General features: G+C 44.5%; 1 protein-coding gene across 1 annotated transcript in view; it reads left to right on the top strand.

Annotated features, from left to right (window-relative positions):
• LOC138582094 (arf-GAP with dual PH domain-containing protein 1-like) overlaps positions 1-21,696 on the top strand; it is a 144,347-nt gene that overhangs the window by 100,248 nt on the left and 22,403 nt on the right. The window contains exon 10 of the mRNA XM_069653049.1: positions 671-902. Within this exon, the coding sequence (XP_069509150.1) occupies positions 671-902 (232 nt within the window). The remainder of the gene's footprint in view (positions 1-670; positions 903-21,696) is intronic.

The raw sequence follows: 21,696 nt of genomic DNA, 5'->3' as shown, positions 1-21,696 counted from the left end.
CAGTAGCTGAGGCGGTCATATTGATTTGTTTGGAAAGGTTGGTGTTAGTATCTAGATAGAAGCCAAGGGTTTTTATACTTTTTGCGGTAGGAATGGTGTTTCCATCAATGGTGAAACTGGTGTAGCTGGGGCTGAGTTTCAGGATAGTGTTTGGGGAGCCGACAAGGAGCAATTCAGTCTTATCATAGTTCAGGCAGAGGCAGTGGCCATCCATGCCTGAATGATGGAGAAGACTTCATTGATCCGGCTGACGTCCGAGTTGTGGTTACCGGATAGGGTTAGGAGTATCTGGGTGTCATCTGCGTAGTTGGTGTAGGTGACACCCAGATGGTCCAACTTGTCAAATAAAGGCTTTGTAAATATATTATGCAAAGTAGGCGAAACACAAGAGCCTTGTGGGACACCGCAGGTAATGGGAATCGGGTCAGCCGCTGCTAATGGTGAGAAGACCCGCATGGTCCTGTTAACGAGGAAGGATTGGATCCAGGTGACTGCGGAGTGGGAGAAATGTTATGTCTAACGTGGGCACAACCGACATCTTTTTGCTGGGATCAGTGCTGGCAGAACCCACAATGCTAGTTCACTTGATAGAGGCTCTGTTGGTTTCTGTTCTGTGAAGTTGGTCAAAAGCCCACAGCTGCTCATCAAGTCCCTTTCCTGTTTCCTATAGGACGCCTTTGCCAAGGGTGAGGTGTTTTTAGGGAGCACCTCACACGGATATGATGTGAAGAAAGGCTTGCCTGTGGGAACTCAAGGCAACTTCACTTGGCGCCACGGCATCACCATTGTAACCCCGGAGCGATGCTATCTCCTGACATGTGAGAGTGACAAGGAGCAACAGAGCTGGGTGCAGGCACTAAACGATGTCCTAAGCAAGCCCATGTCACCGCAGGACTGTGCAGGTAAGCACACCTCAAAATACTGTAATACTGTTTTAATCACACGTGCGCACTGTGACAAATCTAGCAACATCATCAGTGATTCTCTGGAGGGAAGCTTCTCCTTCGTGGCCAGGGAAAGGCAGTGAACCTGGGGGTGGCTATCTGGGGGGGGGACCATGTAGGGGAAGACAAAATCCAGGGAGGCAAGAGAATGTTATACTTAAACAACCCGTCAGTGGTAACTCCTAGTAACGCCCAAGGACTTATACCACACTCCTGTACAGTGTATTGTAATGTTGATGCTGAATTCCCAGGCTTTTGTAGCCAACAACATTATGCACCTTCCCCGAACCCCCTTTTTTAGTACCGAGATGAGGCAGAGGGATGGAATAATGAGGATGACCAAACATGGCAAACCAACACCACATTCTAGTCGTTAGAAACTACTAATTAAGACAGGCACATTTAAAATGCACACAACTGAGCGTCGGTAAATGGATGTCCAAGAACTGGCTCAGACTTAATGGAGACAAAACGGAGGCGCTTCTGGTTGTCTCTCACCCTGCTGGGATACTGTGGACCACTGACTATAGGCCTTCTTCTCTAGGTCCCTGTCCTGAGCCGGTTTTCACAGTAAAAAGCCTAGATTGTGGCCATTGGATCTAGAGAAGCCAAAATCTCCTCAGTTTGTCAATCCGGCTATGTTAAATTAAATGTTTGGGAACAAATCTTACTTATCTTCCTCCCAAATCCAGGATTAAGGTGGTTACATCATCTATTATAGGCTCTGTTGGCTACTGCAACTGCATCTACGCTGGCCAATCAGAAATGCTGCTGCAGTGCCTTCAGGTCCTCCAGAATGCAGCCGCCCACCTGGCTCTGGGAGCTCCTAGGCTCTTCCATTCCCAAGACTTGTGTCAGGTCCAGTCTGAAATCTTCCTGCAGGAGTGATGCTGACCCACTAGATCCCCTAGGTCTGCCTGCCTAACAGTCTCAGTACAGATATAACTACCAAGCTGGCAAACCCAAGGGGAAAGGGGAAGTGGAAAACATCAAAAACACAGGTCTTCTCTGGCACCCTCCGACACACTCTTGGACTGAACTGGATGGCTCTGTGTCTGTGAAGACCTATAAATTAATGACAACAGATTACTAACTGCTCTGCCATTTATTCTTACAGATTAACCTTGACTTGCCACCCTCTTCCCTCTATACCTGCTGCCTATGCCTTTATAGCTGATTGGCTTGTGTATCTCTTCTGCTGCTGACTTACTGCTGAATGTTTAAAGTATCGTATCACTGTCTTATGTAGTTTTCCAAAGTGTTGATGTCCCACTTTGAATCCTGTAGATTGACTTGTCTTTACTGGTATTACTTCTTGACTGCTCTCTGCCATTTTTCAGTTCACAATGAATTGCTATTACTGTGGCTGCGTGTGTGGCTTTTCACCTTTTCACTAATATGGCTTCAATTGCTTGTAATTGTCTCAATACACTTGCTCTTCAGCACTTAGAAAACAAACCTGCTACTATGCTTCCTTTGTGCCGTAGCGGAGCTGTGAGTCTATGCAGATCAGCATCAAATTCCTCACGCCTTCCCCTCTTCATGGCGAGCGACTCCGCATTTATTCAATTGAACCTTTCTTTTAACAAACATTGCCGACATGCTGCAACCTAGTGGCTGTTGCGTTTTCGGATTTGAACTCCTTTCAAGGAAACAACTCGGCTCCTCGTGCACGGCACATTCTTCACGTTAGCAGGTTCTTTCCTCTAACGCAACTTGGACCAGCGAGATTCACACGGAGAACAATATATTTATATGCATGAATCTTACGGTGGTTTGCTACTGTTAAAATTCACATTTGTTAGTGCTAGTTAGTGCTAGTATTCAGTCACGCGACCGACTCCGACCGTGCACGTGATTAATAATTAATACGTGAACAGCTGCTTAATGAGGAACTCATCACACGCGCACTCGCGGATACGGGACGCCAGCTGGCTGCCTCTAGATAACAACTTTAGCTTTTTGAATATACAAATTACGTGTTCTTAAGGTGTTCTGAAGCCAATCACATGCAAGCAATAGTTCTTTTGCTTTTTCACATTTAGTTCCGAATTCAAATCAACTGGAAAGTCTCAAAAAGTTTAACTGAAGAAACTTGGCCTTCTTCATCTGTATTACAGCTCCTGAAGGTTGCACCTACTTAGCTTCTCTGTAGATTCTGTAGCTTCTGCAAAACTCTTCTTCTGGAACTGATTTGTAAAGGGATTATTATAACTAAAAAACGGCGACCTGTCCTTTGGGGAACTAGAATGAAAGGCCGTTTAGAACTCCCAGTGGAATTCCAAACTACCTCACAACCAGTCTCCCCCAATCACTGCCTCCAAACACTGCTGCTGGGTTGAGCCTCCATCTTGCACTGGGGAAATAAAGGTTTTCTGTAGGCCATGTTAAGGAAAGGAAACATTTCATAATCCCAATCACTAACCCCCAACATCTGCAACCACTTCCATACACTAACTGGATCATCCTACTGGTCACCACTCCCGCACCTCCAATTTGAGTGTTTTAGTCGTGTACATTTAAGTGAAAAACTAAATGGTTCTTTAAAGTGTGTACCAATGTACCATGGGATCCTGACAACTTGCTTCACTGGCTCCCGATTAGGAGTTGGGCTAAGTTCAAGACTCTTTGCTTGGTGCATCGTGCCATTCACCCTCCGGTGCTGAGTTTCTAAGGTCTAAACTGGCTCTCTATATCCCTGCTAGATCCCTACGCTCTTCCTCCCAGCTCTTTCTCAGCATCCCTAGTTTTCGCCAGACTCGTCCCAGAGGAAGATCATTTTCTGTGCTGGCTCCCACACTTTGGAACTCCCTTCCATACACTCTTCGTAACACCTGAGTTTCTACAATTCCAGAAGACTTTGAAGACCTTTTTGTTCTAATTTCTGGTTGTATCAGCCTCCACTACTCTCCTCCCAGCGCCTTTGGCCTTAGTTTGCGCTCTAGAAGTTTTGAAGCAATACAATACAATACAACTAGCGACAGACGGAGCCTGCCCCTGCTTCCGACTTGCTCTGACGCTGTTTGGGACACCGGAGGCGAGCAGAGTGCAAACGCAGCTCAGGAGCTGACAGATACAGCTGTCAGGACTGGCGTGACGTAATTCCGCAGGAGCTGATGCTTATCCCACAGACCATCACAAAGAGTTCCCTCTTCAGCTTAATTAAATGTAGCTGAGAAGAAAACCCCAAGGAAGGGAAAGGGATAGTGTAGAAAACAACAAACGAGAAAACTGCAGATCTCAACCTCCTGGCTGTCCTTGGAATCTGTAGTGAAAAAATATGAACCTGGTTATAATTATACTGTGTAACTAATATCTTTTGGGTAAATGTAACTTAAGTGAAGGACTTTTACCTGCTGAGCCTCTGCAAACTGCTTAGAGGCTGGATTGTTCATTTTAAACTTTTGACATGTGAAAATGAGTTTCCAGTTTCATCTGTACTAGAAATTATGAGTTCAAAGGTTTGACTCTATACACACAATATCAATAAGCTGGAACAGTTCTGTAACTGAGCATTACAACCAGATTGAGATTGTAGAAATAGAACACTTATCTTTTGCTTATAATGCTGAGCAGCTAAAGTTCCTTGATTTCTACTTCTGTTGAATGAACTCTTGTTTTCTGCTTAACTTGCAAATGCTATATGCAATACTCTCACTCATCTCTTCTGGTAAATGCATAAGTAATGTCACTTCGCTACCAAGAGAAATTTATATTGTTGAAAACCTTTTCTTTTAAGAATGAGAGACTCCTTTAAGAATTACTGTCCTCTTTCTATTGCTCTGCTTTCATAGTTCATAGTCTTGCAGTGCCCTCCAGAAAGTATCTTGCCACTGCAGCCGCTTTAGCAAGATAACTGAGGTACATGAGTATTTATTTGCACGCAATGTTAGTAATCCGTGGAAAAGTAGAACGCGCGCAAAACAAATCCTCTCAAAGACGCATGCCGCACAAGAAACCTGCACGCTACTTAGAAAATATACAATTTACACGCGCCTCTCTCTCGCGCTGCCAAAATAATGTAGCCTTGCGCTCGCGACGGCTCAAAAATCCATGCACTTCAAAACACGCGCATTTAATTACTCCGAACTCGTGCCAAACTTTAGATGAAGCACGTGCACTTAAACACACACGCTTCTCTATCGCGCTGCCAAAATAACATAGCCTCACGCTCGCTACAGCTCAAAAATCCACACGCTTCAAAACACGCGCATTTAATTTGTTCCGAACTCGTGCCCCGCTTCAGATGAAGCACGCGCACTTAAACACATGCACTTCTCTCTCACGCTGTCAACGTTTCATAAGAACTCAATGTCTTGCCAAAGTATTTACAGTAGTTTGAAGCTGTAGCTGCCGACAACAAACTTCTCAGCTTAAACTTCTTTAAACATAGATTCAGCTTCTTATATTTTTTAAACTACCTATGAACAACTAGTAAGATTATTATTACTTCCTCTGATTTCTTGGTATACAAAATGTAACGCTCCCACCTGCTGTCTTCAGAAAACGATTTCCTCAGCTACGGTTGATTTCTTACTTCTGATGCTTTCTCTGGTCTCTGGATAAGGCCTTAAATTAAGGAAAACATTAACACACAACCTGTTACTGAGGTTCTAGGGAATGAAAGGCAGTTGTAGAATCCTGCACACTAGCCAAGTACCCAAACCATTGTTCTCCCAGCCAATCAGATGAGCTCAGCATTCCTCCATATTAACTTGGAAAACCAACTCTTAAATAAACAACCTCCTATCCTGTGAATCACTACAGGCCTATTCCAGCCCCCAGCCCTGACAACAGCATGCAGAAAATGCAAGTAATGGGAATTTCGCTGCGTCCCTGTCATGGGCAGCTGGAGCTGCCAGATGCAGAGGGAGGCCAATCGGGAACGATCCATCTCACGGAAGGCATTGCCGGTCAGTGGGCGGGAAGCGGAGGGGACAGAGAAGCGCAATGAATACCGAAGATGCTGAGAAACCCTGTCAAGCCCCGGGAGAGCAAATGCATCACCAGGGCGCAGGGCCAATACCACATACCGGCCCCAATGCAAAAGAGCCCAAACAGAAAAGGCAATATAATGAATACAGAGACAAACATTGCGAAAAGCCTAAGAGAAGGCACTATAATTGATACAGACACGAACATTGTGAAACGCCTAGGTGAAGGCGATAGAATTGAGAAAAACCTAAAAGAAGGCAGTATAATTGATACAGATTCAAAAATTGCAAAATGCCTAAGTGAAGGCAATATATTTGATACGAACATTGAGAAAAGCCTAAGTGAAGGCAGTACGATTAATACAGAACCAAACATTGTTGAAAACCCAAGTAAAGACAGTACAATTGATAAAAAGCTTGCGAAGAAAGGGTTAGTGGGCCAATACTGGAGAAGTGTTGTTTCTCGGATACAAAAGAGAATGAAAAGAAAGCAAAGAAGCTCTGGCAGAATAGTAAACCAGGCAAACAGTGAGCCTGGGACTCGCACCCAAATAAGAAAGTTGTGACACAATGGCAGGAGAGTACACCAGGGGTGAAAGAAGAAGTGAGAAGAGATAAGGGGGTTAAGAACCCCACCTTGAAAGTATGGAACAATAATTACAAGGAAGACCCATCCCCCTTCGTAAGAATAAACTACAATACCCTGGCAGGAGAGTATACCAGGGAGAGAAGAAGAACTAAGGAAAGTTCAGGGGTCAGACCCCATTTTTGGAACCGTGGAACAGTGATCAAATGCAAAAGGGAGAAAACAGATCCCTTAAAGGGTAAGTGTAATTCAGAAAGAACTGTGTATTGTGGAGAAGATTCAAAGGAAGAGCCTTCCCCCTTGGATAAACTAGAACTATGATAAAGCAATATTTAAAGCCACTAGAAGAAATCTAGGGGAAGGGAGAACCCCTTTAACGGCGGAACCTTATTCCTTTTCGCTTCTGCAACTTCAAACTTTATGTTTGAAACTTCAAGAATACGCTTTACGTTATAGCTCAGAGAAATCCCCATAGTCACTTTGTATTTAGTTTAGCATGTAAGGGTCAGTTTAGGGTTTTTGACACAGGGCTGAGGACGCTTTATCTGTTTTAACACCCTGAAATAGACGTTCCTTAGTTTTGTTGAGGCAGGGAAACCCCTAGTAGAGTTAGTTATAGACATGTTTTTCTCAACCCCTCTTATAATTTTGACAATAAAAATCTATAACCAACACTTAACATGCCACTGTGTATGAGTCTTACTCTCGATACCTTATAATACACACGTCCTATGTACATAGCAGATGTCTTCCCAGGGGCCTCCTTTACTTATAGACTGATGTTTCCATACGCATGCATAAGAAATCACTTTAGTGTTCCTACAAAACATATGTAGGTATGAGATTTGTAATGCGCAAACCTGGTTGGGAAGCAACAGAGTGCTGTAAATAGGGGACACACCCAGGGGGTTACAAGTAAGGGTAGCAGAGGAGCTTGGTTTGATTGTGAGGTCAGGGAAAGTGGGATCTCCAGAGAGAGATAATTAGCTCTTCCATCACTCCTATAAACATACATTGTTTTAATTATGTTCTGATACACCAAGACACTCTCTGCTCCACTCTCCATTTGTACATGATCACATTTCTCTTAGCACTTGTAACTGTCGCTTGTTTCCTTTAATCTTTGACATGCTTGTCCATTTCTCTCCTTCCAAGTTACTAAGCTTCTTATTTTCACCTTGACTTTTTCTCGTATTGACTACTGTTCTTCTCTCTTGATTGTATTACCTGCTTCCCGTCTTACTCCTTTACGTTCTATCTATAATTCTGTTATCCGTTTATTTTTCGGTCTATCCCCCGCTCTTCTATTTCTTCTGTTCTCCTATGATCTGCAAATCTACCTTTTGAGTCTCGTCTTTTGATTCATTTCCTTTCTATTTTCTTTAAATGCATTCATGTTCTTGCTCCCCCTTATCTTGCCTCTCTTGTTTCTTTCTATTCACCCGCCCCAAGCCCTACGTTCCCATTTCACTTACTGATTGGTTGTTCCTATACCCCCTTGTACATCTTCTCGCTTTCTTTCTTTTTCTTACCTTGCACCACTTCATTTGAATTCTCTCCCACTTACTATCAGTTCCTCTTTGTGACGATTCACGGGATCTTGTCAACTTCCATTATTAAAATCCAACAGAGATCCACTGAGAAGAAGAAGAGTGGTGGAGAAATGCTGAACACTCCTCCAAGGCAAATAGAGAATACTGTGAAGATTGGGAACTATGGAGTAAGAATACTCCAGAGAAAGAGAAGAAGGACAAAAGAGCATTGACGGGGAGGTCCCAGCTCAGTTGCATAACAAACAAAGAAGGACTTGCATTAGGAGGTCGCATTCACTGACCAGGCGAAGCCTAGGAAATTCTGATCTTGAAAAGAGAAGCCATGGGATTCCGGGAGGTCCTTGGTCGAGAGGGCGTGGAGAACAAAGAGGGACTACAGCGGTGCAGAAGCCGTCAGGGAGCAGACTCCTGTGTGTGGCAAGCAGTACCAGGTGGTGGTGTGACCTTCAGGAGGTGGACCGCATGGTCCGATAACGACACCGAGAAAATCCAGCAGAATACTCCACAGAGCGGCAGAGACCGAAACAGAGAAGGCGTTGAAAGCCTTTATCTAGACAGTGTGATCTCGACCCTGCAGGAAGAACTAGTTACGTCAACCCGACAACTAGGGGTAACAGGAATGGTGAGAGACCTTGGAATATTACGAATACCGAGAGACTCATCGTACTCGTCTCAGTAACTGTGAAAACTATAGAATATATAACGAATACCAAGGGACTCACCATCCTTGTCCCAGTAACTGTGCAAGCCACAGAACATATAACGAATTCCATACTCGTCCCAACCAGTGTCCGAAGCAGCAGAGTATATATTGAAGAAAGAAGGACTCCTAACACTCGTCCTAGTGATTACAAAAGCAGTAAAAATACTGTAGAAAGTCAAGACTGGTCATACTTGTCTCAGTTGTTGGGAAGAACAAGGCAATAGCAAAGAAGAACAGAAGAACCTACATGGTGGTTCCCATAAGTGGAAGCGCTTGGCAGATAACAAAGTGGTATAAATTCAGGGACAATGGTATCCGTGGAATGAGAGACTGAAACAAGTACAAGGGGGAGAGCTATTGAGGCAAAAGAAATCCAGAGGAATAGAGACCACCACCCTCAAGTAGGGAAACAAGGAACTGTAAAGAAATCAAGAAAGGGGATACCTGAGAGAAGGTGGAAGAGTCCCCTCGATGAATTAAAGGAACTGATTAACTATGTCACAAGGAACTATCTCAGGATAGACTATTGAGGCTGAGAAGGCCTTTCCAGTAGAAGGGAGTCATTCTCCTGGAACCCATTTAGTTTTTTTGTTGTTTGATACAACTTTTAGTGGTAGGGTCAGCATAGGGTCGTTTTTTGGACAGAGGACAGACTATTTTTATTTGCACTACTGCACTGACAACAAGCACCCTAAATAGATTTCAGTTAAGTAGGGAAAAACCCTTTGGCACGGTTAGATAGGCCTTTTGTTAATTATTTGAATAAAACCACAGGTAGAAATGCCACCTTCTGACCTACAACATTTTCTACTTACTGTCTTTTTTGTTCCCACTTGAAGTCCTGCTTCCTGTGCTCGCTATCTGCCTCATGATCAGTTGACATTTACCTGCCATAATTTTCATTGATTGTTGTACCGTTCTGTCTTTTCACTTGTAATGGCGCTTTGGTGAAAGCGTAGTACAAATGTAATAAAATACAATACATGTTTCCCTCAGAACAAAAGTCACATCAGGGCCTCTATTAGCATAGAAGGAATATTCCCATTGCTCCAAGGCACATATGAGGGCATTTTAGTCTGCCAATATGTTTATATGTGAAACGTTGCGTAATTGCATCTATATAAATTAATGATCACACACACTTAAAATAAGATCATGGGTTTATATAGCATTTCATGTCAAATTCCACCTGCTTCTTGGCACTGTAATAATAGATGCCTTTATTATCCAAATGAATGGTACTCAGTTTATTGAACTTGGAGGGATGAAGGGCTTAGCAAGCCCAGACGCGATCAGATCCATTCCTGAAATGAAGGTTACGCGATCAGATCCATTCCTGGAATGAAGGTTACACACTCACATGCACACACACACACACCCCTAAAGCCAGCACTTCATTTGTTGAACTCTGTCACCAGATTTGACATGACGCCTCACCCATTGCTCCTGTAATAGTGCAGCAGCAGCAACACTATATATGAGATTACTTGCTATCTCAACCATAATATTTCACCAAATTTGACAAATATGTTTGTAACAATTTATTTTTATTGAGTTTTCATAGACCCAAAAACACATGCTTTCAGGACACACATGGAAATTGTCCTCTGATTTTTGGGGTCTTTGGCATACACCTAGCATTCACCATGAACTGGTTCATGTTGCATAAATATCGAAAATCTGATCATCCAAATGCGAGAGATTTACTTTTTTTTAAAATCCCAAAATGGTTTCTGCCATTCTGACCTACTCGTTGGATCTGGAGTGCAAAGAAAAACGTTTGTCTCTGGGTTATATATGCGCATTCACCCACAAATCGGAATGAAGAGCACAAACTCAGAATATACGTGTGGAATAAAAACATGCACAATACACACAGTGCGCTAAGAATGACTGCATGCATGCACTCGCACAAACCCCACACATATGAACTACTAGCAATGCGCTCCGAATATATATGTACATGTAATTGTTAGGAGAGTTTTCCTAAAGTCCCAGTTGGAGGAAAGTCTTTAGTAAGCTATTCTGGTGGTTTGTAGATCTGCAATTCTTAGTATCAGTCGTACTACTGAGAGACCTTGGTAGAGTGGCAGAGAAGTCAGGCTTATTTTTAAAGGAAGATGTGAGCTGTAGGTAATGTGAGAGACCAGTAGGTATCTCGCCCACTAGTCCCCGGGAATCTGTCATCCAGGTGGCCAGGACACGGCCATCGCTTTTGGATCCAGTTCCTGGGGGTGGACCAGTGCAGGAGCATCACCTGGGTGAGGGGTCTTCGGGGAGTGGGACACCAGATGGTGAGACGTGGTATCCCCTTCCTTGCAACACCTTTACCCCATCCTACCAAGTAGGATATTTAGGACTCCCCCTCTTTACAACACAAGCACTTTCTCACTGACAGCCCGCTCTAAGGGAAAACAGACTAACCCCCGAGCTGTGTACCTGACATGTCCCAATACTATGGTCAGGCAAGGTTTGACAATCACTCACACCTGACTTCCATTACACTTCCCCATACGGATAAAAGGCGGAGCATGGGAGCACACTGTGAGCGCGACAAAGCAGATGTGGAAACAGCAGTTTCGAGAGGGCAGCAAAACCGAAAGAGATTGCAAGGAGGGAATTTCCCTTGACCTTTTCAACAAGGAATCGTTACTTTCCTGAAAGCTTGAGAGAAAGCGTGAGACCAGGAAACCAGGCTGAAGAATCCTGCGTCAATAATCAAGGCAGGCAAAATCATCAGCCACTGTGGTACTGTCTTTGGGTCCAAGAACAAAGCCGTTTCAGTGAAAGCAACACAGCCGGTGAGTTGGGGAGACCGATACAAGACCCGTCTGTGTTGAAGCCAAGGTTGCAAGTTGCAACATTGTATGGCGAGCACTGGAAGGAACATTGTTAAAGCGCGTGTGATAAGAGACGCATAAGCTGCTGATGAGTGATTGAACTTTAAAGCAAGCTACAATACCTTTGACAGAGTGGTCCGGCACTGCGTGGGTGCTCAATCGAAGGTCTCTATATGGTATCCAGCTGAGGAGTAACAAAAGTAGATCAATTTGATCAGAGCCCAGCGGAGGGAGATCATTTGAAACTGAACAAATAAATGGGAATTGAAGTGGTCTTGCGACGGGTCAAGCAAAATCTCACGCACAGTGAAAAGTCTTCGATTTTGATGAAATAGAGAAAGTTTGGAAAAATACATGAATCTGGTCCGAGCCCAGCAGAGGGAGATCAATTGAAGATTTTGTGTTAAAGTGGGTCTTAGCCCAGTAGAGGGGGACCCGGGGTGAACAGTGAATCACCTAAGAAGGTTTTGTGTTAAAGTGGGTCTGAGCCTGGCGGAGGGGGACCCGGGGTGAATCGAAAATCACCCAAGAAGTTGTACATGAGAATCCTGAGGAGAAAGGAACTTTTGAATGTTTGTTTGTCTTATCAGGCCCTCTGAAGTAAGAGACTTTGAATGGTAAAGAGACTTTAGTACAGAAGGCCCTGACACTAAGATTTGAACTGCATCCGCGTGCTAGAGAAGCCAGAGACTGTGCTTAGCTCTAGTGTGCCGCCTTGTCCCGTGCTGAAAACGTGGGGAAGGGATGCCAATGGTTTGAATATCCTGACATATAATTTCTTGAACACTTTTCTTTTGCATAACATTGTTTCCCACATCTATTTGTATTTAGAAGTAAGGAGTGGCAATAGGTTTATTAATATAGGCCCTTTTATGTTATGTTATCGCTACTTATTGAGCGCACGTACGCCCAAAGGCATCATGGCGCTAAAGCATAAGGAAAGTTTCAATAAAGATACGCTTTTAGAATAATATGGTTTTCAGTTTCTGCCGGAAGACAAGGTGATCAACAGTCTTCCGCAGAGCGAGAGGCAGATTGTTCCAGGCTTTAGCGGCCACAAATGAAAAGGAATGCCAACCTGAACCGAGGGGCAGCTTTCAGGAGGGCAGACTGAGAATGGAGAGAGCAAGTAGGGAAATAGCGCACAAATTTGGCTTGCAGGTACTCTGCTCCAATACGATAGAAAGCCTGATGCACAATACACATGGACACCTTTTATTTTGACAAGACACCACTTAGACTGCGTTATTATTATTTGATGGTCATAGCTGGCTCCCATCTTTAGATTTAGGATTAGATAGGCATTTTTCAAACCCAGTTGAAGTTCAATAAACACCCTTGAACTGTGATCACTTATGCCTGTCTTACTGTTTGATACCATGCCTTCCTACAGTAAGTACACTGAACCTAGCTAGTAATGCACATCAAAGAAACACATATATTTATATTAAAATATAGCTTTATTATATTTACACAAGAGTCACTGTTAAATACTTAGCACAATAAACCAACACACATAGGTATACTTTACAATACTTTCAAAAGGCCACTTCTTTGTTGCTAGTTGCTGAAAGTGTACAATTATTACAGGAGTATGACAGGTCTACCATCCTATTGGTAATAACGCGTACCCACAAAGTAATACAGTAATTGCTTTTAGTTAGCATACTCTTATCATATAGTGATATTTGGGAAGGAAAACATATGTTTAGTGTTATCCTAGCAGAGCTTCAGGTTCTAGAGGTGGTTTCCCTGCACAGCAAGCTTTTTTAAGTCCAAAACGCAAACCTAGCTAAAAGGCAGTTCGGAGAGGCTTAAAATCTTGAAATGCAGCAGAAGTCAAAGCTTCCTGTGGATACATTTTAGTCTCTAGGAAAGAAGATACAAGAAGACTTAACCAACGTTGAAGACACTGTTGAAGGACTAGCTAAAGGGTCACAAGCAGCGGTTTGAGTCAGAGGTAAGAGGGGGATGCCATGGACACCTCTACGTGCACTCCAATGCTCTGGAGCGATTTTCTGAAATAAGGTAAGCAATGCCTTTTCCCCCCACAATAGCTTAGGTTTGAGGAAAATGTTCATGGTGGATGCGCCGCGATGTTGAAGCGCTGGACCTGACCCCCCGACTCTTTGGTCTGACGATGAAAGGCAGATCAATGGACAGATCTCTCAGCAGCAGTCTCGAGGGAGGACCTCTGGCACGGCTTTCATCAACTTCTTTGGTCACTCTGGTTTTGGTGCCTTTTCTGCAGCACCAACATAGGACGCAATCCGACTGGTCAATCTTATTCAGTTCCTGCAGTCTCACACTCAGATGAGGAGTTCTGGACGAGATGGATTGGTTCTCTGGCGTGTCCTTGAGAGCTCAGCAAAGACTTGGATGGATTCAGCCTTTCCATGATGATGCACTCTAAATGGGCAGCAGGTCTCATGGTATTGGGGTTCCGCAGTCCTGGAAAACTCACAGGACCTCGGGAGATGGCTCAGATCAAAGTTCATCTTGGGACTTGTTGTTCCCATCAGCCAAAGGGAAGGAGTCGTCCACTTCAGAGTTCCTCTGTCACACAGAAAACATGGTCAGGACAGCAGTGTAGCAAAGGGTCTGCAGGCATCTCTGGTCATCTTCTATTTCAGTTACTTCAGCTTCCAGTGGTCGACTTGCTTTTCACTTCAGGAGCCTAACCTTTTATACAGTTCCAGCACTCACTCCTCTTCAATCTTCCTCAGCAGTTTACAGAAAGGGGCGTTTGGCTGTTCAATAAGGACAGCCAGGCCCCCAGTGGGAGCTGGTTCTATTCAGGGATTCCGGAAGACAAAGGACAAGGGGTGGAAATCCCCCCCCCCCCTCCACTTCCTGCCTGCCCAGACACTGTGGAGCACAGGCCTGGACACCCAAGGGTTCCTGCCAAGGGCAAAACACACACACAGGTGTCCCCCTCCCAATCTCTCAGACTATAATTCTCCTTAAGAACTGTAGTTACTCTAGGATAACAAAAGGAATATTGAGGGAGATCCCTAAGGGTCCCCAGCAACACTCCTATAAGGAGCTGTGTGCTGCAATAGTAAAATACAGATGCCTTTAAGAGTTATGGAGGAACATAGACTCCATAGGATAGGTACAATACAAATAATAGAGTTCCAAAAGACAGAGCCCGTAAGAATGAATGAGTGGAAAAAGGTTCCACTCATTCAGGGTTTCACAAAAAGGGTCCAGAAGTCCAACAAAAAGTGCTGGGGGTCTCAGTAGGAGAGGGGATGAAGCATATGAATGATAAATCTCCCTAACAGTAATATCCTCAAAAATCAAGTAAGTGCAACAAGAACAGACAAATATCCTCAGAAATCAGGTAAGTGCAATAAGAACAGACAATATTTTTGTAATGACCATGCACACACACATACACACCCCACTCTCCCCCCACACACAAAACACACACATAAATATGAACTGTTTACATCAACCCAAACCCCCCTCTATCAAACTGTTTTTCTGCATGTAATTTTAATTTTCATATTATGAGAAACTGTTATATTCTAACTAGCGTTTGAGTCAGTGCTGTAGATTTGGAATGTTGGTGTTGGTGGAATGTTCCTCGCTCTGGATTCGAGTGTTGGCAGTTGATGAGACCTGGCCAGAGTGAGGGGCTGGTGGATGTTTCTTCCATACAAACGTACTTCATAAAGTCCAACCTGGAAATTAAAAGTTAATATTGCAGGAGCAATCAACTTCTTTACTGTGCTCCATGTACATCATACAAGTACATCAGGTCAGGTAAGTACAAAAGGGACAGGAACATCCACCGGCATCCTCTCTCAGTCATCCCATCATCTCAACTGACATTCATAACATATCATGCTCTCACTCAGCATTCTACGTCAGTCACTCACAGCATTCCATACATACAAAATTAGGTGCAGGTAAAGCTAAAACACAACATATCTCCCACCAATACTGTGTGACAAAGTGCGGAAGAGGGACGGAAAGGAAGAAGCTGGGTCAGACACTGATTGATCAGCTGGGTCAGAGGCAGTGATCGATTAGCAGCCCACAACCAGCCCTGTCCCTCACATTCACTTGGATTAGACTTCCTTAAACAGCTGTTGCCGTTGCCTGCATGACAGTAACGGCAGCTGGTTGTGGGCTGCTAATCGATCACTGCCTCTGACCCAGCTGATCCATCACTGTCTCTGACCTAGCTGCCCCCTGGCTCACTAGACGCTGCATTACTGCTTTCTCAGTGCAAACTCTCAGCGAGCATGTGCACATGCCTCCCTGACAGGCACTCCGATCTCTCCCTAACGATGCCTCGCAGCTCCCCAAGTGCCCCTCACTCTCAGGGCCCCAACAATCCTATGGGCTGGTGTACGCTCACCTTGGGGCTGTGGCCATCGGATGTTTCCTCCTCTTCACTTTCAGCACTTCCTCGGCCTCAGCTATCACTTCTTCAGAGATAGTGGTGCTGCACTTTGCGATTGCTGTATGGCGGATGTCAATAAATTGGATCCCCATTGGAATGAGAATTAGGGATATTGCTGTGTGTGTGGGGTCTTGTTTAATGAGGAAGTAGATACTTCCATTGCCATTCTGGAAGAACTGGACCCGGATTTTATCTGTTTTTTCAAGGAACGTACATGTTACAATAGGGAATACTGGGCCTCATTATAAGGTTGATGGTCCGGTAACAACAGTACCGGTAAGCTTGCCGGTACCGTTGTTACCGGACCGGCAAACCATGAGTTCTGTTCGGGGGTGCCTTACCGCCCGCCAGGACTGACCTGCCAGGCAGACCAGCACCCACAAGCACACCATGTTGGATGGACCGGCACCATTCAGAATGGTGCTGGTCCATCCGGCCTCCCCATTCCCATTGAGTCCTATTGGGCTCAATGGGAATGGGGAGCATTTTTTACCGGCACCTGGCAGCAGGTCCGGCGGGCCGTAAGGACCCAGTAATTGCCCATTCCCGGGCGCCAGCAAAAAACCTGACTCTTTCGGCAGCTGTGCCAGTTTTACCGACATGGCTACCGCCGTAGTCGTAATGATGCCCACTGAGTAGAAGTTTTAGATGTGATGTGAGGCCTGTGTTTCCTAAAATTGTTAAATGCAACCTGTGCAGATGAGAATTTTGAGTGAAGTATGGTGTGGGTTGTATGTCGTGGCCTCTGTTGTAGTTAAGGTTTATGAAGAGAACGTTGCGTTGAGAAATAGGTTAACAGGGAGTTTTTCGTACAGGTTCATCATATAATTTATGCACTGGGTAAAGTGAAAAGTTGGGGATTTACTTCCGTTTGTTTTGGTGTGTGTGGTGCTGCAGTCATGGCAGTGAGGGCACAGCAGAGTTAGGTGCTGCGGTTTTCAGGACGGCCGGGTGGGTCCTGAGTGCTGCAGTTGTCAGGATGACCAGGTGGGTCCTGAATATTTAGTAGTGAGATGCTGCAGATCTAGATGCTGCAGTTTTCAGGATGGCCGGTTGGGTACTGACTGTGTGGTTTTCAGGATGGCCGGTGGGTCTTGAGTGGTGTCTGGTGAGGTGCTGCAGTGTAGTTATTAAGTATTGAGGTGCAGCGTTTTTCAGGATGGCCGGGTGGGTCCTGGCTGGGTGTGATCAGTGAGGTGCTGCAGTGTGGTTATTTAGTTTTGAGGTGCGGCGTATTTCAGGATGGCCGGGTGGGTCCTGGGTGTGATTAGTGAGGTGCTGCTGTCTGGTAGTGATTTTGCAGGCAGTTGGTACGGGATCTCAAGGTGTCCTATGTACACTTATGGGTGTGAGAGGACTATTTAATTGTGGTATTATTAGTGGACTGTTAGCCTGATGTATGATGGTGTGGTGAGTGATGTGGTTGGTTATGTATTGGTTGTGAGAGGTGGTTTGAGACTGGTCTCTGTGGTGTGAATCCAGCTGCTGGGCCCGCATGTTTGGATGTATATGGTGGCATGGTTTGGATTCATGCACATATTGCTGCAGCGTTGATGGGATGTGTTTGGTAGAAGTTTCTTTCTGGTCTCATAAAAAGGGTTACTGGTGGGAAGCTTCTTGTAGGTGATGTGGAGCTTGTTGGTATGTTACTTTAGGTTGTTTTTATTGAGGGTTTCTAAGGCTCTGTCTCGCCTATGTTTTTATTGTATTAAAGGGGGAAGATATGTTATATTGTAACTAGGGTTTGTCTGAGTCAGTGCTGTAGGTTTGGAATGTTGGTGTTGGTGGAATGTTCCTCGCTCTGGATTCGAGTGTTGGCAGTTGATGAGACCTGGCCAGAGTGAGGGGCTGGTGGATGTTTCTTCCATACGAACTTACTTCATTTCAATATACTACGTTCAACTCATGTAATGTGTAACTGAAGTAAACACCTTAACAGTAGCATGTGTCCGGTCTCATCTGTTCAGTAACAGATCTAACAGAAACCAAAGGGTGTCTCACTTGCTAGTCCGCGGGGATCTCTCTCTCTCAGGTAGCTAGGGCACAGCCATCGCCTTTGGATCCAGACCCTGGGGGTGGGCCAGTGCGGGAGAATTACCTGGTGAGGTATCTTCAGGGAGTGGGGGTGAGACAACCGATGGTGAGACACGGTATTCCCGCCTTTCCCGTACCCATACCCCAACCTATTTTATAGGATCCTCCAACATCCCAAACCCTCTCCCCTTTCTACACAAACACTGGACAGAGGAAGAGGGCCACTGAGAGTAAAGAGGCTAACACTTACATATCTCATTGGCATATCACGCTGATCAGGCCAGGCAAAGTCAGGCACTTGACTTTAATCACATACATCTGATACCCATTAGCTCTCCCCACATGGAGAAAAGGCGGAAACATAGAGACACATTCTAAACAAGGTGGAACACGAGAAGGAGCAGAACTTCCTGGGCGAAGGCAAACTCACTGGAGCAGGACAACCAATCAAGGAACCAGAGCAAAGGGTAGGGAAACCCTGAAGTTCCCTGCAGGAGATTGTTGCCTCTGAGAAACCGTGAGGAAGCCAAATCCCAGACAAGACGAAGCCTGCATTGTGTTTCAAGGATGCCAGCGACCCTCCCGGGTGAACGACGGAGTTGGGAAGGTGAGGCGAAGCCTGTGGAATTAACCGTGACTCGTGAATTAAAGCCACAAAGACAAAAAAATAATGCATGCAGCCAGTGAGTTAGTGAAAGACATTAAAGGCCGGTTTGTGTCAAGGAAAGATGTATCTCACAATTGAAGCTTGCGCGTGTGCTGATGAAACTCGAAAGAACGCAAATAAGTAGTGAACTTTAAGTTACTGAAAACTGTCAAGCCAGTGATACAGAGTAACGGAGTGGTCCGGCGAAAGGAAATAGCCCACTCGCAAGTCTCTGCGGAATGTGTGATATCTTGTTATACAGCAGCAAAGTGAATGAACTCTGAAATGCGCAATGGTCAAGATTAATCTTGGTAAAAGGGGACGTTAAAAGGTGAATGCTTTAAGAGAAAGATTTCTTTGAACTTTTGTACTTATGGTATAGAACTACCAAGACCAAGAGACACTGGGGCAAATAACCAAAGTGAAAGCTGAAGTAAAAGTTGAAGTGGTCCTGCGGAGGTCTATAGTAAAAGGTTTCGCACATTCGAAATTCTTCGGCATCAGTGAAAGGTCTGAGCCCGACTGAGGGAGACTGGAAGCATGAGATACATTGGGGGAAGGGAACCCCTAACGAATGTGAATAAAGCTTGGGGAAGGGAACCCCTGTAAGTGCTGTGATTGCGAGGTCCGAGCCCGGCTGAGGGAGATCTACTTTGAATCAGGTACTTCTTGGTTGAGGCATCTGGGCCCGGCTGAGGAAGACCTACGTGAACTGTTGATGCTTTGAGAGGTCCGAGCCCAACCGAGGGAGACCTACGTGAACCTTTGGTGAACTAGAATAAGTGACTTTAACATGGAAGGCCAAGCGGGCCTCGACCCACGTTTTGAACTGCCTTGTTTTGATAACCTGAGCCAGAATGTGTCATCCTGTTTATGTGGGCCGCCTTACTCCGTGCTGTCCAACGTGGGGAGGAGAGCTGACTTAGCCATCTTGATCTTTTATGTAACGACACTGATTTTCCTTTGGATACATATTCCCAGTTACACACTTTTTGTATATGAGATAGGGCAGGCATTAGGTTTTGTTAGTATAGGCCATTTTCATTTGACAAAGACTGACTAGGACTGTGTTTTCTTTTTTGTTTGATGGAGACTACTCCCATCATAGCTTTAGGGCAAAATAGGAGTTCTTCCAAACCCGTGTTTGTAAATCAAATCCCAAATTTTACAAACAAAATCGGTTCAGTGTCATACTTGTGATACCATTGTTCTCTTACAATGTGCACGATGACTAAACGAAACACAAACCTTATAATGTTGACCTATTTTTTTTTTCATGTCTTCTTTTATTTGGGACATATGTGTATTTTCTGAAGGAGCCACAAGTAACACACAGGCTCAGAAAGTGATCTTGGATTGGCGCATTTACTTACCAAGAGAACTAAAAAGTATGAATTCACTTTTTCAGTACTATCATTATAGAAAGAAAGGCTAAAGACACGGAGGCTACAGATTATACTTTCTCTCATCTTTACTTCTCGAGCAGTACAACATTATAAACAATAATACATATAACAGCAAAACTTACACTACAAATCCCAACAGTTTTGAGCTTTTGGTAGTTTATATAATTATTGTTCCTTCATAACAACACATGATCCTCATATCCAACAGCACATAATCAGTGCCATAAACACTGTGACCTTTCTGACCATATCCACTTTCAGTCGCTGATCCTCCTCACAACTTTTTGCATCCCAACCGGTAGAGCCTAACTGTATATTATCCTCCAAACAACTCCTCAATAACCTGTTGGTTTGCCATCCACATTGATCCTACAAAATAAATTCATATCTCAGACATTTGGTCTACACGGGTTGGGGGGGGGTATCGTGATAAATCATCAAAAATACATATCAGAATCAACATCATAACATTGTCATTACATATGAACATTGACATTCATGATTATTAGGGCGGGATAATCCTTCGCCTCTATGTTTTTAATAAACTTATGACTTTCTATAACAATAGTATTGAACATCTGAATTCTATGTCAAGACCCGGAGGCTGAGATTATGCTTGTTCAAAGCTTACCTACCACCAATGTTGCTACTTTCTCAATTGGTTTGAAATAAAAGGTCTTAAATGTCGACTCATTTGACCAATCTGCTGACTTCATGAGATCCACTAGCAGTGCTCCGATGTTGTATGCATTAGTGGCCATCGCTCCTCTCACAGAGTGCACACCGTAGTTTTGTACGTCGATGCCTGTCTATTGCATTGCCCATCTCACCTATCTAGCCAGGGTCGTTGGGGTTACTGTCCCAAAGGGTTTCCACAACGCTATGAGCAATTGCCATGTTTTCGTAAGCTGTTATGCATCTAATTGGACATAGTTTGGGTTGATTCGGGAATGATTCATAAGATACTGTCCTCAAACCCATATTCATTCTATTTATGATGTAGAATGACAGTGCCGTAGGAGATATTGATTTCCTGTTAACCTCCAAAGCTCTCACATCGGATACTCTCTTGCACGATAACAGGCATAAATGCATTGTCATTTTGGATGTCAGAGCCTTTCTGTATAACTCCATGTTGTCTGGCTACGCCGAAAACAACTTCAACACTTTATCAACATCCCACATTTGGGAATACTTCGACGTAGGTGGTCTGAGGAGTGCTATCCCCTTGAGCAGTCTGCATATCAATGGGTGTTGCCCAGCAGCTATTTCTTCGACCGTGGGTGACCCGCTGAGATCACCAAACGTGCTGTATTAATGGTTCTATATGCTCTCCCTTACGTCGCCAATTGTGCTAGGAAATTTGCTACATGTACTACATCCGTTCCAGAGGGATGGCCATTCCTATCCATACACCAGCTATGCCATTTTGCCCATGCTGATGTATAGGCTTTCCTTGTCCCTGGGACCTCCCCGATAATGTGTTCAGCCTCACCCGATAAGCCTGGCCTAGCCCAGGATCCCCTGATATTTCCCATGCCATCAGGCTGAAGGCGGCTATTCTCACCATCGGGTGACCTCCTCCCATGGGATCCTGCACTATTGACTCCCTCTTTGGAGAATTGAATGTTCA

Source organism: Ambystoma mexicanum, chromosome 3q (assembly GCF_040938575.1).
Source record: "Ambystoma mexicanum isolate Mex_15411 chromosome 3q, UKY_AmexF1_1, whole genome shotgun sequence".
NCBI lineage: Eukaryota > Metazoa > Chordata > Amphibia > Caudata > Ambystomatidae > Ambystoma > Ambystoma mexicanum.
The sequence above is the reverse complement of the archived record's forward strand: the minus strand, read 5'-3'. Positions and strand labels throughout refer to the sequence as shown.